Genomic DNA, 14175 nt, shown 5'->3' with positions numbered 1-14175 from the left:
TGAACGGAAAAATCATTGTTTTATTAATAATGAAAACTATCAATCAAAAGGATGAACATAATTTCGATAATACATGAATAAATACAAGGTATTAAGTACATTTAATTAAAGCTATAGAAGAAGATGGCCATCGCAGTGGAGAGGATTAGGGCACCAATATTAACGGTGAGAGAAGAAGAGGCGTTGCGGTCCCACCAGCGATCATCATCTTCAGAAATCTTGATAGTCACCTTCTGCCCTAAATCACTGCAGTGATTACCTACGGTGCAGATGAAGTAACGGGTCACGTTGGAAGTCAGTGTAATACTTGCAGGGCTGGAATCATAAAAAGCAAGAGGGTTCGAATTTGAGCAGTTTTCGTAATCAGCCTTCGATACTTCAGCTACTGTGTGTGATCCACTCCACTTGAATACTGCAAAAAGATATAAATGAATAAATAAATAAACAGATGTTCATCAATCGGAAGGAGAAATTTACTTTGCAGAATGTCATTTTCAAGGGACGATCTAGGTTCTACGTTGAAGAAATAGGGATTAATTTTCTCGATGCGTTGTCTGGAAAAACATGACGTCTTGCACAGAGCTGAACTGAATAAGAAAGAACTAACACTAATGAAGATTTAGAGGAAGAAATTTTAATTACCTATTGTATCATTAATCTGAAATCTTTTTGTGTTAGCCCAGGTGGAGTAGGCAACAGAGCCGGCTGGAGGAATAGTCCATTCCAAATCGTCTCCGACTGTGTAATTATCAGCTGCGGCACCGTTGAACAAGGCCACTGCAACAAGAAGAAAGCAACCAACCAATCCCATACGACTCACCATTTCTCTGCTGTGTGTTCTTCTTTACGTCGTCCCTGGCTAAAAACCCTAATCTCTTTTTTTCTCTTTGGAAATTATGTTTTTTGGTGGATGATGAATCAATCATTTTAACGTCTACTACTTATACAAAAGGGAAGGATGACCAAGGGCTATAGAATTGATTGATTTTAACATATCGAAGGCGAGTTTCCTTGCTTTCAAATAAGGCGACTGAAGACCAAAAGCTATATTGTGTTCAACAATCATTTTTGAAAATGGAATACGATATTCATTAATAATGGAGGAATACTTACAAACAAAGGAAATGATGCATATAAAGGGCTTCAATAAAAATCTTGCTAGAGATTTCAATTTAGTCTGAGGAAAAAATAGCATCTCGCACTAACATACTAATTAGAATTACTATCGTCAAACAAAATGTCTAAGATAATATCCGGTGGTTCTTCAAACCACACAACGAGATTGGTTACATTCAAGCTAAATCTTGCCAAACCATGTGCAACCTTATTAGTCACGCGCTTGCTAAAGGAGACCATCCCTCGGGGAAAAGTCATCATCAGACTTTGGGCATCATCCAACACATGACCAAATTGACCAATATCTGTTGAACATTCTAAAAATAGTTAACGTGTTCTTTCTGGAAACAAAAGACCAAAAATGTCTGTTGTGGAATATTGTACAATTTAGGAAAAGTTACCAATTTTTGGTTTATACGAAATACGAGAAATTTTTTTGCGCGGCACATTAAGTGTTATAATACAAGTGATTGAATATTTTAATAAAAAAAATTCAACCATTAATATTATGATAGTTTGATTAACTAGATATTGTTTACGACGCACTAAAAAATCCCTTGTGAAATACAATCTTTTTGCTTTTTAATTTTTTGGTTTTCTGGGTGCAATTGAACAAAGCAACTATGTAAGTTCTTCATCGTTTTCTTGTTTTTCTATATTTAGTAATTAGAATACATAGTAAACTCCATATGATTCTACTTTCTAGTATATCGCCTTTACAACAATGTGAAAGGTACATATTTCCAAGAGACTAAATTGTAATCAGGCCGAATGGAAAGATATGGGCAGGCATCGTGGCCCAAGTCATATACTTTTGACTTGAAGAGGTGCGTTTGTATTGTTGCGACACATTATTATATTGCTTGGTCCAAGATGGATGTCAAAATGAGAAGGCAATTATATGACGAAGTGTGACAAGCAAAAGCGATCAAAAGGTAACCAAGAACATATAGAAGTTTGTAAACCACCAAAAGAATCGGATTAACCTCAAATTTTGTTTGATTGATGATATGAAGATAACAACGGTATTAGCAAAGCTAAAGTTGCTTTTATACCCATTTTCCATTATGTTTTTGTATGGAAAGAAAGTATGATACATTTTTTGAAATGTTAATAACAGTTAGTCATGTAAATATGAACAATTTTAATACATACCGTTGTTTTTATGTATGGGTCAAGAGTATTGTTCAATACTTTATCAGCTACAAACTAAGATGTGAGCGATTAAAGAAGTAGAAAAGATTGATCAATGATTAAACGAGACTTAGTAGAAATGCTAAAAAGAAAGTTTTATGGTCATTAAAAATTCCATTTAATTTTGATATTTGCTTTGTAGCTCTCTAGTCCATCTTGGGTTACAGCGACACGAAACCAAGTTGGTCTTTCTGCTTTTTGCCACCGTCTTTTCATATTTGGTATACGTCTCTTTTTCTTGATTGAATTATGTATCAACAGGATTTGTTCTCTCTTTTGACAACCGAAGTCTGAAAGGCTTTGGCATTGAACAAAACCTAATTGAGAAAATAGCATCTGACATAGTCTAATAATAAATCAAATATGTCCTCATCATCTGCGACGAAACTCAGATTTTGTCATATATAGTGACTAGGAAATCGTCCACAGTCCACCAGTTGCTGATATGAAACCAAGATAACCTTTAATATGTTCGTGCAAGATGATAATGCAGCAGAAAGTAGGAAATATCTTACAAGATAAGGGGCACTTGGCACCGTCTCAAACCCTAATATGTCAATTTTTTATCTTACGGCAAACCAAACAAATTAAGTCGTTGAAAGAGTAGGTAGAAAATTAAAGTTTTAAGAATAATATTGTAATATAACTGATTTTTTAGTTCAATTTGTTAGGAATATTCACCTCTGCATCCAAGATTTTGTTTTCAATGCTTTATATATATATATATTCCTTTTTAAAAGAAACAAGCAACCTATTACATTGTATTAAATCTTTAAATCTTATAGACAAAAATTGTTAAAAAAACTCAACATTAAGTGAATTTATATTTTAAAAAGCGAAGGGCATGGGTGAATTTATGTTTTACTGGACTCCAGTAACTAGTTCACTGGGAGACTTATTAAACGGCAAAGCATCTCCATGATCCTTTTCTATTTCATCAAGCCCTCCACTAAGAGTAGAAGGCAGAGTCTCAAAATCCCTTTCTTCAGTTGAATGCTCATAGCTGCTCGAAATAATGCTGCCAATTTGGTCAACACTATTATCAACACTACTTGAAGAACTTTCCACATTCGAAAATGATTCATTCCCTTGTTCAAAAGAAACGTCCTCTTCTTGGCTTATATCACTACTTTGTATAGAAGATACCAATTTCCTTCTTTCAGCAATCTGCAAAACCCAAATTTGCTAATTCTAAGTTTTCAACTCTCCTTAATTACAAAAGATGGTGAATGTCCATTATTTTGTCAAAGTATGCTTACGAAAGTATAATAATACGACACAGATACACAATAAATGACTAATCAGAAATAGTTTGATAGCTAGTGAAAAATGACATGCCTTGATTCATAAATTTTACTTCATCTAATAGGAGACAGCTTGCTCATGTGCATGACCATCTCACTGACATGACTCACAGAAATACCAAGAGCTCGGAGAGCTTATTTTAGGACGACACATACATCATATTACTGAAAGATTGTATTCATCCAAGGGAATGTTTCCCACACGTTTCAAGCAGTGGCCTTCATGAAAAGAGATTACACGGCAGTACTTGAATGTTACATCTTAAAACTAATCTTGTGTCCGAGATATAGGCACAATCCTAACATACTGCATAATTCTTTACCAATATTGATGCTAATACTTCCACCAAAAATTGCATAAAGCCTATCCATGTATTAAAGCAAATGAAGTTATATATTATATGCCCCTAAACATATAAACTAATAACTATGACACCATCCAACTAAAAATTACTACCTCGACTGCAGAAATTTAACAAGAACCACCCCACCCGGAGAAACGTTGCAAAGGAAGTAAGGATAAGACATCTACTTGTTTCTTGTTAGGTATGGGTAGAGAGAAAAACCAGTCTCGCCATATTATAAAATGGAAAGAAAGAGAAAGAAAAAATGATAAACCTGCAAATTCTTGATAATTATGGTCATAACTGCTTCAGATGCTCGCTTACAATCCTAGAATGAGGAGTCTCCATATGCCTAATTGTGGAGAGCCCAACCACAAAGAAACAAGACACAATGTAAATAAAATTCCATATCAGTTCCAAGTGCTAAATTTCACAAACCCTAATCTAGAATTCGAACCCTAAACTAAATTTCAAACCCTAAATTATTTCCAAAATTTACCTGATTTGAGAGAGAGATCAGAGAGGTGAGTCACTTGTGTGATGTGGGTGTGGCCGGATTCGAAGACGGAGAGAGAATCGGCAAGGAGGGTGGTGACGGTGAGGTTGTCTGAGGTGAGGTGAGGTCGAGTCGAGACTCGAGAGATGGATAGAGAGAATGACTGAGTTCTCTGAGGGTTTCAACTTTGATTTGTATTCAACGGTTGAGATTAAATCTCAACCAAATCCAACGGATGTTACAATTTCAAATATATATTTAAATTAAATAATATATATATTTTTTATTTCGATTCGGTTCGAGATTACTGAAAAAATAGAAATGTGAGACCGATTCCCGTACCGAAAGTTTGAGATTGGTTCGGTATTGGGTATTGAAATTTTTGGGATTTTTTATTTGGTATTTTTTCGATTCGGCTTGGTATTTTTGGTTTTTTTTTCCACCCCTATGAATAGCCACATCTAAGCGAGTTTTTCACTTACTCTCACAAAATAGATGCGATTTTCCTCCCACCCCACCTCCAAAGCCGCCTAAACGCGTCTTAGTACAAGTTTTTTAAAACACTGGTATAATTTCACTGATGATATAGCTGAATCAAAGTTCAATACTAAATTTATTATTATGTAAAAAAAAAAAAAAATGATCAATGTCGTGTAAAAACAATCACGCTATAGCTGTTTAAGTGAATGAATCACATCACACAAAATTAACTATATACCGCCCCGGAAAATAATCTAAAACAACAAAGCCAAAGCAATGGACAAAAAGGTAGCGGAAAGGCCAGCGGCGCCGAGAGAAGCTGCTGCATTTGGTGGTGGTGGTGCAGAACCTTCGGGTGTCGGTGACGAAGGAGTATTTGGGCTGGTTGGACTTCCAGGAGGAGGGTTGGCAGTAGAGCCTGGAGGGGTGGCACCGCTGCTTGGAGGAGTGGCCGTGGAGGAAGGTGGCGTGGCGGCGGTACTGCCCGAGGTGACATTGATGGCAAGCTTCTGGCCTCCGGCACAGTGGCCGGTGAAAGTGCAGATGAAGAAATTCTCGCCGGTGGAGTTGAGAGTGATTCTCGTTGGTGGGTTAGTGGACAGGGCGAGGGTGCTGCTGGTGTTGCATGAGTCGTAATTTGCCTTGGTCACTACCGCCACGTTGTGTGTTCCGTTCAAATAGTTGAACACTGCACAATAGACAATCAAAATCAACACCTTAACACTAATTAATTTGTAAATACGTAAATTTTTTACTAGGCCAAAAAACTAACTATTTTGATTTGCCTGAAAAGTGATCGAACTCAAAAATAAAATAAATATATTGTTCGAACCAATTGACTTAACTCATATTTTAAGGCAGGTTTGAGATTGTTTTAGAATTAATAAAAATGTTTTCTGACATAGAAAAGTATTTATGACATTCTCAGAAAATACTTAAAATTGATTATGCGCTTCTATGTCACAAAAACACGTCTAATAGAACACTTTCAAAAGTATATTTATAAGTATTTTCTAAAAATCAGTTCAACATAACCTTATGAGCAGAAATACTTCCTTAAAAAAAAATCCAAACAGGACCATATTTAGCGCAATCGAGGCATACCTAGAGTGTCACCAACCACAAAGGTTTTGTTAGCAGCCCAAGTTTGGTAAGAGCCCGGAGGGAGGACGGTCCATCCGCTGTTGTTGCCAACGGTCCAAGTGACAGGTGCTCGTGAGGAGCTTGGTGTTGGTGCTGGGGAAGCAGCGGGGGTAGGGGTACTAGTACTCGGAGCTGGTGTGGGAACAGAGGCCGGTGGTGAAGGAGGAGGAGAACTAGTACTCGGAGCTGGTGCCGGAACAGAGGCCGGTGGTGAAGGCGAAGGGGGACGAGTAGTCCTTGGAGCCGGAGCAGGAGAAGAAGCTCCGGTCACACTGATAGACAATTTCTGACCGGCACTGCAATGGCCAGAGAAGGTGCAGATATAGTAATGCTCCCCTGAAGAGCTAAGCGTGATATTTGTAGGGCCGGCAGTCTCCAAAGTAATGGGACTAGTTGCATTGCAAGCATCAAAAGCTGCCTTTGTCACTTCCGCCACGTCGTGATTTCCGCTGCTGAAAGTGAATACTGCAAAGCACAAAGTTCAAGAAATTAGTATGGAACATCGAATTAAGTTTACAAAACGAAATGATTATTAGACGAACGCGCTTATTTAGGCTAACATTAGTATGAAACTTGAAATTAAGTTTACAGATACGAAATAATTATGATTCCAACGCTTATTTAGCTGAAATTAGTATGAAACATGAAATTAAGTGTACAAAAACAAAATAGTTATCAAATGTGCACTCATTTAGCTGAAATTATATATACCAAGAGTGTCGCCGACAGTGAAGGTTTTATTGTCAGCCCATGTAGTGTAAGCTGCGGCGCCACCGGGAGGGACGGACCAACCCAACCCATCACCCACTTGGTAAGTAGTTGCCGCTGCCGCTAAGCTCATCAGCAAAGTGGCCGCCGCCACGGCTGCGAAAAACGCCATGTTTGTGTTCCTTGCCATTGCCGTTGTGTTCTTTGAAGGTCAGGTCGCCCCTGTTTTTTCCTACTCTCTTTTTTTTCCTCTGTTCTTGAAAACTTGTAAAGGTTTTGGTTTCTAGAGGGTTTGTATCTGTCATCCTTTATATAGAGGAAGGCTTTGTGAAAACCACAATTTTTGGCTGTTTGTGCCGTTGGATGGATGCCACGTCTGCGGTTCTGTGAGTAATATGGACGGTTCAGATTTGGTGACGGGGTCAAGTGTGCCGAGATATGGGACTTGTGGGAACTCAGACTTCCGTGTGAGAGGATGAGAGCTCTCACCAAATAAATGTGACCATCTGTGTGCGTTGACTAGTCATTGCTTTATATTAAATTATAGACTTGGAAATTAGGAAGATTTTCTCTAGAAAGAATAGTTAATAATTGAAGCAAGTGAGAAAAAGTGAAGGAACGGCAGCGTCCCAAAAAAGGACAAAAGGTGAAAGGAAGGACCCATATAGAGTTTACCAAGGAAATTTCCTGAGAAATAATGAAGTAATTTCATTTTTAATATCTAGGAAAATTGGAGAAATGTGAATTAGGAATTTGTCAAACCTGGACTGTAGCAGTAGTAGGCCAAATGTGGATTCGTAAAAGTCTAATTGTAAATTTGTGCGGCACTTTCTAAAATTTATTTTTCGATATTTGAGGTATTCCACACCTTGAAATGTATGATCAATTTTCAATGGGATTTGGAAAGGCTAAAGCATTTTAGTCCACTTCTAGTTATAATCAAATGACACACGTCATTTCAAAACTTTTAACTAGAGAAACACTTGTGTTTTTGCCAGTTTTATGCCTCAAATCCAAGACCAGAGAGCAAACCAGACTTGAAATTCTACCGTATTTCCACTGGACCACTTACCATAGTTTCTCTTTATTTATTAGGGTTTACTACTGTTTTTCTGTTGTTCAGAATTAGTTCTTTACAAATACAACTTTGCAACTCAATAAGAGAATGAGGGTTTGAATTTCCGATGGTATAGCCGTCTTGGCAATTTGATTTGTTAACAACCATAAATAATTCTAAAATAAACGAACAAGCAGACGAACTGACAATAAAGAACTGTTTTCTTCACCTATTTCCTACGGCTTACATCAAGTACTATCCACTTGTTTATGTAAGGAGTTACTCAATTTATTCTATTCTAATCTTAGATACCAAACGAAACCTTCACCTTTGCTTTTCATGAAAAACACTTCCATACCTCGGTGCTAATATACATGACAATATTCCTCTTTCCATCTCTTTCTCCACATGCGTGGTAAGGTTAGGTGAGGAAAGAGAGAGAGAGAGAGAGAGTAAAAACCATCAATGGCCACTGTTCAATCCGTGCGAATACTGGCAATAACCAAAGACAACCCGTGGTGTTGATCGACATTGCCAGAATTTTATCATTACCAGAAAGCCAGAATATTTATAGTGTTTGTGGTACTGCACTACAGAGCAGAATATATACATATTCACAAAGCAAAGAATAATACTCAAACTTGTTACTTAAAGGCACAAAGTGGCTGCTTTAATTTGCCCATATGCTCTTTGAGTTTTTGTTAATTTTTTAGATTATATGTTGCTTCAATTCACTAAAAAATTTCCCTAGCATTGCCGGGGTTCCTTAGTGATAAAAGACTAGATTTCTCTTTATTACAATCAATAGTCTACACTAAGGAGAATGAGTTAAATAGGAAGATGTTAAACACCAGAACAATCCATCATTTGCAAGACGATATTTCATTTCACTAGCAAAGATAAGAAAAGAATATGTGGGCTCATTCCATTAGTCCGAAAATTTTGCACGTAATTGTCGGCAGCTAGCTAGCAACTTATTGGTTCAGTCTTATTATCCTAATGTCACTTGATCATCTACTAATTGACTAATGCTTAAATCAGAATATATAGTTTTTCATTAGATCACAATCCTAAGTAAGCAAATAAAATTTAGAAGTCCTCTGAACATGATCCTAGCAAGTGGCAATTAATTAGCTATGTATACTATATTTAATTCAGTTTCAAACTTCTGCCTTGATTGTGGACATTGATAATAAATAAAATAATATATGCTTGGAATTATATTCTTTGCAATTGATTAGTTTCTATGGTTTGTTTATTTGTTTTAATATAATTTTGATAAACCAACTCCATCGTTTGTTTCCAAGAACTTTCAAAGTGACTGACTATTTCCAAGTGATAATTTTTTCATATTAGTAAGTGAGATGTTGAAAGCATAAGTTTTTGTGATTTGCTAATTTCTTAGACAAGTGTAATGTGTCTGTAATAGATTTAGTGCTAGATTTTAGATATGTTCTAGTATTTAGGTTTGTGATTTGAAGGGTTGCACGTCAACGGCAATAAAAAGTAATCTGATTCCTTGAATGACTTAAGAGCAGTTCCACTGGGGAACTGATAAGCCAGCACCCAGCCAAAAAACCAGCCCGACACCCAGGCTATCCACTCCAGCCTAGCATTTTGACCGGCATCCAACCCAAGCTAGGCAAGAGACCGGCCTAAAATCGACAGACCCACATGCCGGGCCATCTGACGTTAGCCGGGCCATCAACCTCCCGCATGATCAACACGTCGCAGAGAGATCTTGGTGCAAAGCTCCTCGAGGTTGAGGTTGAGAAGGCCAATTTGCAGGCGGAGCAAAGGGCGATGGGGATGGGGATTTGGGGGCCTTCGACGCCCTCCTTGAGGCTGAGGTTTAGAGAGAGAGAGAGAGAGAGAGAGAGAGAGATCACTTCCACTGTGTTCTTCCCATATCCCTTCATCTTGCTAATGGGTTTCTTTCTTCTGCACATTGGAGGGGAGTGGTGGGGGAGCTTCTGGGCAAAGACAGGGGAGGGGAGCGGTGGGGGAGTTTCATATCCCTTCGTTTTGTTAAATTATTATTTTATAATAAAAATTAATAATATTTTAATAAAATTGACTACGCTATTTGGTTTTAGGGGCGGAGATGCTTTAGTCTATTACTATACACTTGAGTCTATTACTGTTTACTTGAGTGGATAAATGAGCGGGGTGCTGGCACAAAGTCTTTAGGGGTGGAGTTGCTCTAAGGTAAACTTCACATGCATCATTTTGGGAAAATATAATTTAAGTGTTAACATTTTATTAGGATAGTGAGATCAAATAAAATCAATTCATGATATAAATCAACTTAGCTTACGGTTAAAGTATAATATAGATTTACTCAATTGTGGGCCGGTTAATTTGATTCTCACGTTCATTAAATAATGTTATATAGTTTTCCATCAGGTTTTCTATCTTTGCCAACCATAATTTTGTGCGAGAAAAAAAATTAAGGTAAGGAATTTGTATGCTAGGGTATAGGATTGAAATCCTAGTAAAATGCTTTCTTGTAGCTCTCATATCATCATTCATAATTTGTTCTAGCTCGCAGGCGAACCTTCGTGGTCTGACGTGATCGCATTCAACTAAGAGGAGACGAAGAAAAGAAAATACGAAAACAAGAGGACACCGCGATATTTGAGTTTGTAAGTTGTGTCTTGTATGAGTCTTTGGGTTTGTTGTTTGCTCTTGGTGGATTATTTTCTGCCAGGGTGCCCGTGACTTTCTCAATTATGTGTGGGGTTTTACCACATTAAAGAAATCCTCGTGTGTTTGTCGTATTTTATTTTCTATTTATTTACTGTTGCGTGACAAGTGTTTCAATCTTGCAAATTTGGATGTTTTTATTTGGGGCTGTTTATCTGTTTTGAGTTTTATATCTATATATGGTCGCTATTGTGTGGTTTAGTATTAATATCTTCTCCCTTTAAAAATGAGTATCGTTTATAAAAAAAGGGGCAAGTTAATTGAAAACGGGGACCAAAAATAGGCAATTGGCTGCACTTATTTGTATTAACTAAAGTAAAGGAACGTACATACAGATAGAGCCAGGATTATTACGAATTGGTAAAGGTGAATACAAAAGCAAAATCATAAATATAAATTAAATAAAAAAAAAATACAGCCTCATGGTATGTACTGCAAATGTATGGAACATATTCCAAAGGAATTATAAAAATCAACATATGAACTAGCTGGTGACCAATGATCAATAGAAGAAAGCAGCCACGGCAATGAGCAAGAAGGTGTAGCCGCTACCAATCCTGGACGGGGCTGAGCTGAATGGAGCAGAAGCAGCGCCTGGTCCACCAGCGTAGGGAGTACTATGCGAGGAAGGTGCTGTGGAACCCGATGGTGAGTGGGACGATGGTGAGTGGGACGATGGTGGTTGGGCTGTGCTCCCGGATGTCACGTTAATGGCTAGCTTTTGGCCTAATAAGCAGCGCCGATCGTAGGTGGATATGAAGAAATGCTCACCGGTGGTGTTGAGAAGGATAATCACTGGACTATTTTTGTAAACGGCGATAGTGCTGTTGGTGGTGCAGTTTTCATAAGCTGACTTGGTCACCGTAGCCACATCGTCTTGTGTCCCATTGACAAAGTTGAAAACTACAAAAGCAAGAAAGTAAAACATTGTCAAGGAATTAATAATTTATATGTAAGCAACAGAATTTGATTAGCGTTTAATTAGTCTAGATATGAAACAGTCGTCGATAAATTTACGTTATCATCAACATCGATATAGTTACCTAGAGTGTCTCCGACAATGAAAGTCTTGCCATAGGCCCAAGCTTCATAAGCAAGTTCACCGCCTGGTAGGACAAGCCAACCCAATTTATCACCAACGACGTAAGTCACTGGTCCTGATCTGGGTGCAGGGCTTGGAGCAGGTGATATATGTTCCGCAGTCACGTTAATGGCCAGCTTTTGTCCCAACTCGCAGTGCTTGTCCTTGGTTCCAATGAAATAGTACTCTCCAGTGGTGTCCAAAGTGAAGTTGGCCGGACTGGTTGTCATAAGTTTGATGGGGTCTGTCGAATTGCACTTGTTGAAAGCTTCCTTTGTGACCCTCGCTACGTCCTGGTCACCGTCGGTAAAGTTGAACACTGAAAAATGAACAACATAAATTCATAAACACAGGTCCACTTGGAAATGCTTTCGTAAAAAAATATTTATACTCAGAAGCGAGTGCTTCTATGCATATCAAACCTTCTGAAGAAAATACAATTTTTTTTTTTTTTTTTTGACAAAGCACTTCAAATACTATTTGAAGAAATTATTGCTATGTGTTTCGTTAGAAAAAAAAATAAAAAAAAAAACTTCAAATGCTTTTCGTAACCCATAAACATTTTAAACTTTATCTGCCAACCGTTCACAGATTAGTTTATTGTGATACGAAATCGCTTAATCTAAAAGTACTTCAAAACATTTTAGCTAAAAGTAGTGAAACTTGAGTATATATGTTACGAACCAAGAAGGTCACCAACGGCGAAATGCTGCGTGGCTGCCCAGGCTTCATAAGTGTAGTTACCGCCGGGAGGAACCAGCCACCCGAGAATTTCTCCAACCACATGGGTTTTCTGTGCTGCTGTGGAGTGAAGCAGACCAATCACTGCTATGGCTAGGATGGCTATTGTGAGTTCTCTTCCCATACTGTCTCTTTGTATTTTGTAACTGCTTTTTAACTTGTTTTGCTCTCTTGTTTTTATGTACTAATGCGTCTGTTTATGTGAAAAATGAGATTTGGGTTGTGATCGTTTTATAGAGGTTGGAAGGAGGAAGTTATACGGAAGCTTCGGTGATACTTTGACAAATGATATAGCAAAATTGCCTCCCCAATTTTCTGCTCGACTGATTTATTCAAGGATGTCTAGAACCTAAGGACCAATTTACAATTGAAGTGGACCAAGTTTATATAATTAAATGCTGACGTGCTTGAATGCCCTTAATTACATCTTTTTGTGAGATTATCTGCTACTTATCTTGAAAGAAATGAAAAAAAACAAACAAATCAATAGCATATTCCATTTGTTAATTTTGCATAAATAAATGCAGATGGGATGGTAAGATAGAACACTAATTAACTTGTTAATTTGTAAATGAAATCTTATTATTCATGATTTCTCTTTTATGGATTTCTTTGTGCAAAGATCAAATCCCTAGTGTGTAATTTCCTTATAATTTTTTTATTATGCAGCCAAGATTAACGAGCTTGAAATGATCCAGATTTTCAATGCAATTAACGCGTTTATGACCATCTCTAGTTATCTTCTAAAGGACCCTTTTATTTGCCCTGCATATAATTTGATATAGTTTTAAAACCCAGCTAGGATAAAAAAAGTCAGAGTACTACACTTTTGATTATCTAGTTCTTGCCTGGAGATTGCTCTACCTCGATTCTGTGTGACCAAATTTCCAAGACCTTTAATGACAACAGAAGTTTTATGATGCCATTAACTTTATATTATAATTATTCAAGGGGTGATTTGTTTAAGTCACAAAATATTTTTAGCACTAGAATTGAATCAATCAACATTTGTGCTCTTCACGAGTGTCAATAAAAGAGAAATACTAAAAAGGATACGTAGTGACCTTAGTTGGAGAGGAAAGTTGGTAGAAATAATTAAATTGATTGACGTATTCTAAAGAATCAAATAACACGTATACGATAATATTAAATTATTTATTGATCTAAACTAAAGTTTCTGTTGAAGAATTACTAGTCCAACAAACATGCGTACACTATCTCGGTTACATCTACGAAGGAAATAATTCTTTAATTTCTGCATTAAAATAATAATATCACCAATATATTGGTTAAAAAAAATCGTAAGAAATTCGAAGTTTGCTATCTCATAGTGTGTGTGTATATCGGATGTCTATGTGTGTTGGTTGGGTGGAGGGGGAGGGGGTTTCTTAATTTCAATGTTGTAATTCCTAGCAGATACGCAAAGACAAACTTGAGCAGGTCAAGTTCGATTCAGAAAACAGGAATCATTATTAACCGCAAATTGAGATATCTAATTGCAAATGGGTCGTAATCAAATACTTCGTCAACTTATAAGAAAATTATATACAACATGCAGACCAATGATGTGGAGTCCAGAGTTAATGGCCAATCAACCTTTGGTTGTTGGGCTTTCCCATTTCAGTTCCATTCGTTATTTATTTATTTATTTTTAAAAACACGTTATTTATTATGCAGATTAATATTAGATGAATGTGACAAGAGTTGAGATTCTGTATCGGGGTATTAAATTAAGGACCTTGTATTTGTTCTAAAAGGTTCGGGGTTACTCCTCATATTATTTATAATTAGTTTTATGATGAAAT

The 14175-nt window shown here is 37.1% G+C and overlaps 3 protein-coding genes across 3 annotated transcripts; all 3 read right to left on the bottom strand.

Annotated features, from left to right (window-relative positions):
• On the bottom strand, nucleotides 1-2290 carry LOC137715511 (stellacyanin). Its single transcript, XM_068454860.2, has 2 exons — nucleotides 643-2290; nucleotides 1-412 (listed from the first exon to the last, which is right to left on the bottom strand). The coding sequence occupies exons 1-2, from the start codon at nucleotides 821-823 to the stop codon at nucleotides 102-104; spliced, it is 492 nt and encodes a 163-aa protein (XP_068310961.1). The 5' UTR covers nucleotides 824-2290; the 3' UTR covers nucleotides 1-101.
• A 2750-nt stretch (nucleotides 2291-5040) lies between these two features.
• LOC137712939 (blue copper protein) lies at nucleotides 5041-7071 on the bottom strand. The gene is made up of 3 exons (XM_068452149.2): nucleotides 6789-7071; nucleotides 6039-6542; nucleotides 5041-5622 (listed from the first exon to the last, which is right to left on the bottom strand). The coding sequence occupies exons 1-3, from the start codon at nucleotides 6973-6975 to the stop codon at nucleotides 5189-5191; spliced, it is 1125 nt and encodes a 374-aa protein (XP_068308250.1). The 5' UTR covers nucleotides 6976-7071; the 3' UTR covers nucleotides 5041-5188.
• A 3757-nt stretch (nucleotides 7072-10828) lies between these two features.
• On the bottom strand, nucleotides 10829-12583 carry LOC137716287 (blue copper protein). The gene is made up of 3 exons (XM_068455724.2): nucleotides 12314-12583; nucleotides 11592-11948; nucleotides 10829-11451 (listed from the first exon to the last, which is right to left on the bottom strand). The coding sequence occupies exons 1-3, from the start codon at nucleotides 12492-12494 to the stop codon at nucleotides 11051-11053; spliced, it is 939 nt and encodes a 312-aa protein (XP_068311825.1). The 5' UTR covers nucleotides 12495-12583; the 3' UTR covers nucleotides 10829-11050.
• Nucleotides 12584-14175: the final 1592 nt, after the last annotated feature.

The sequence above is a fragment of the Pyrus communis genome, chromosome 15 (assembly GCF_041283825.1).
Source record: "Pyrus communis isolate YQ-2024b chromosome 15, ASM4128382v1, whole genome shotgun sequence".
NCBI classification, from domain to species: domain Eukaryota; kingdom Viridiplantae; phylum Streptophyta; class Magnoliopsida; order Rosales; family Rosaceae; genus Pyrus; species Pyrus communis.
The sequence above is the reverse complement of the archived record's forward strand: the minus strand, read 5'-3'. Positions and strand labels throughout refer to the sequence as shown.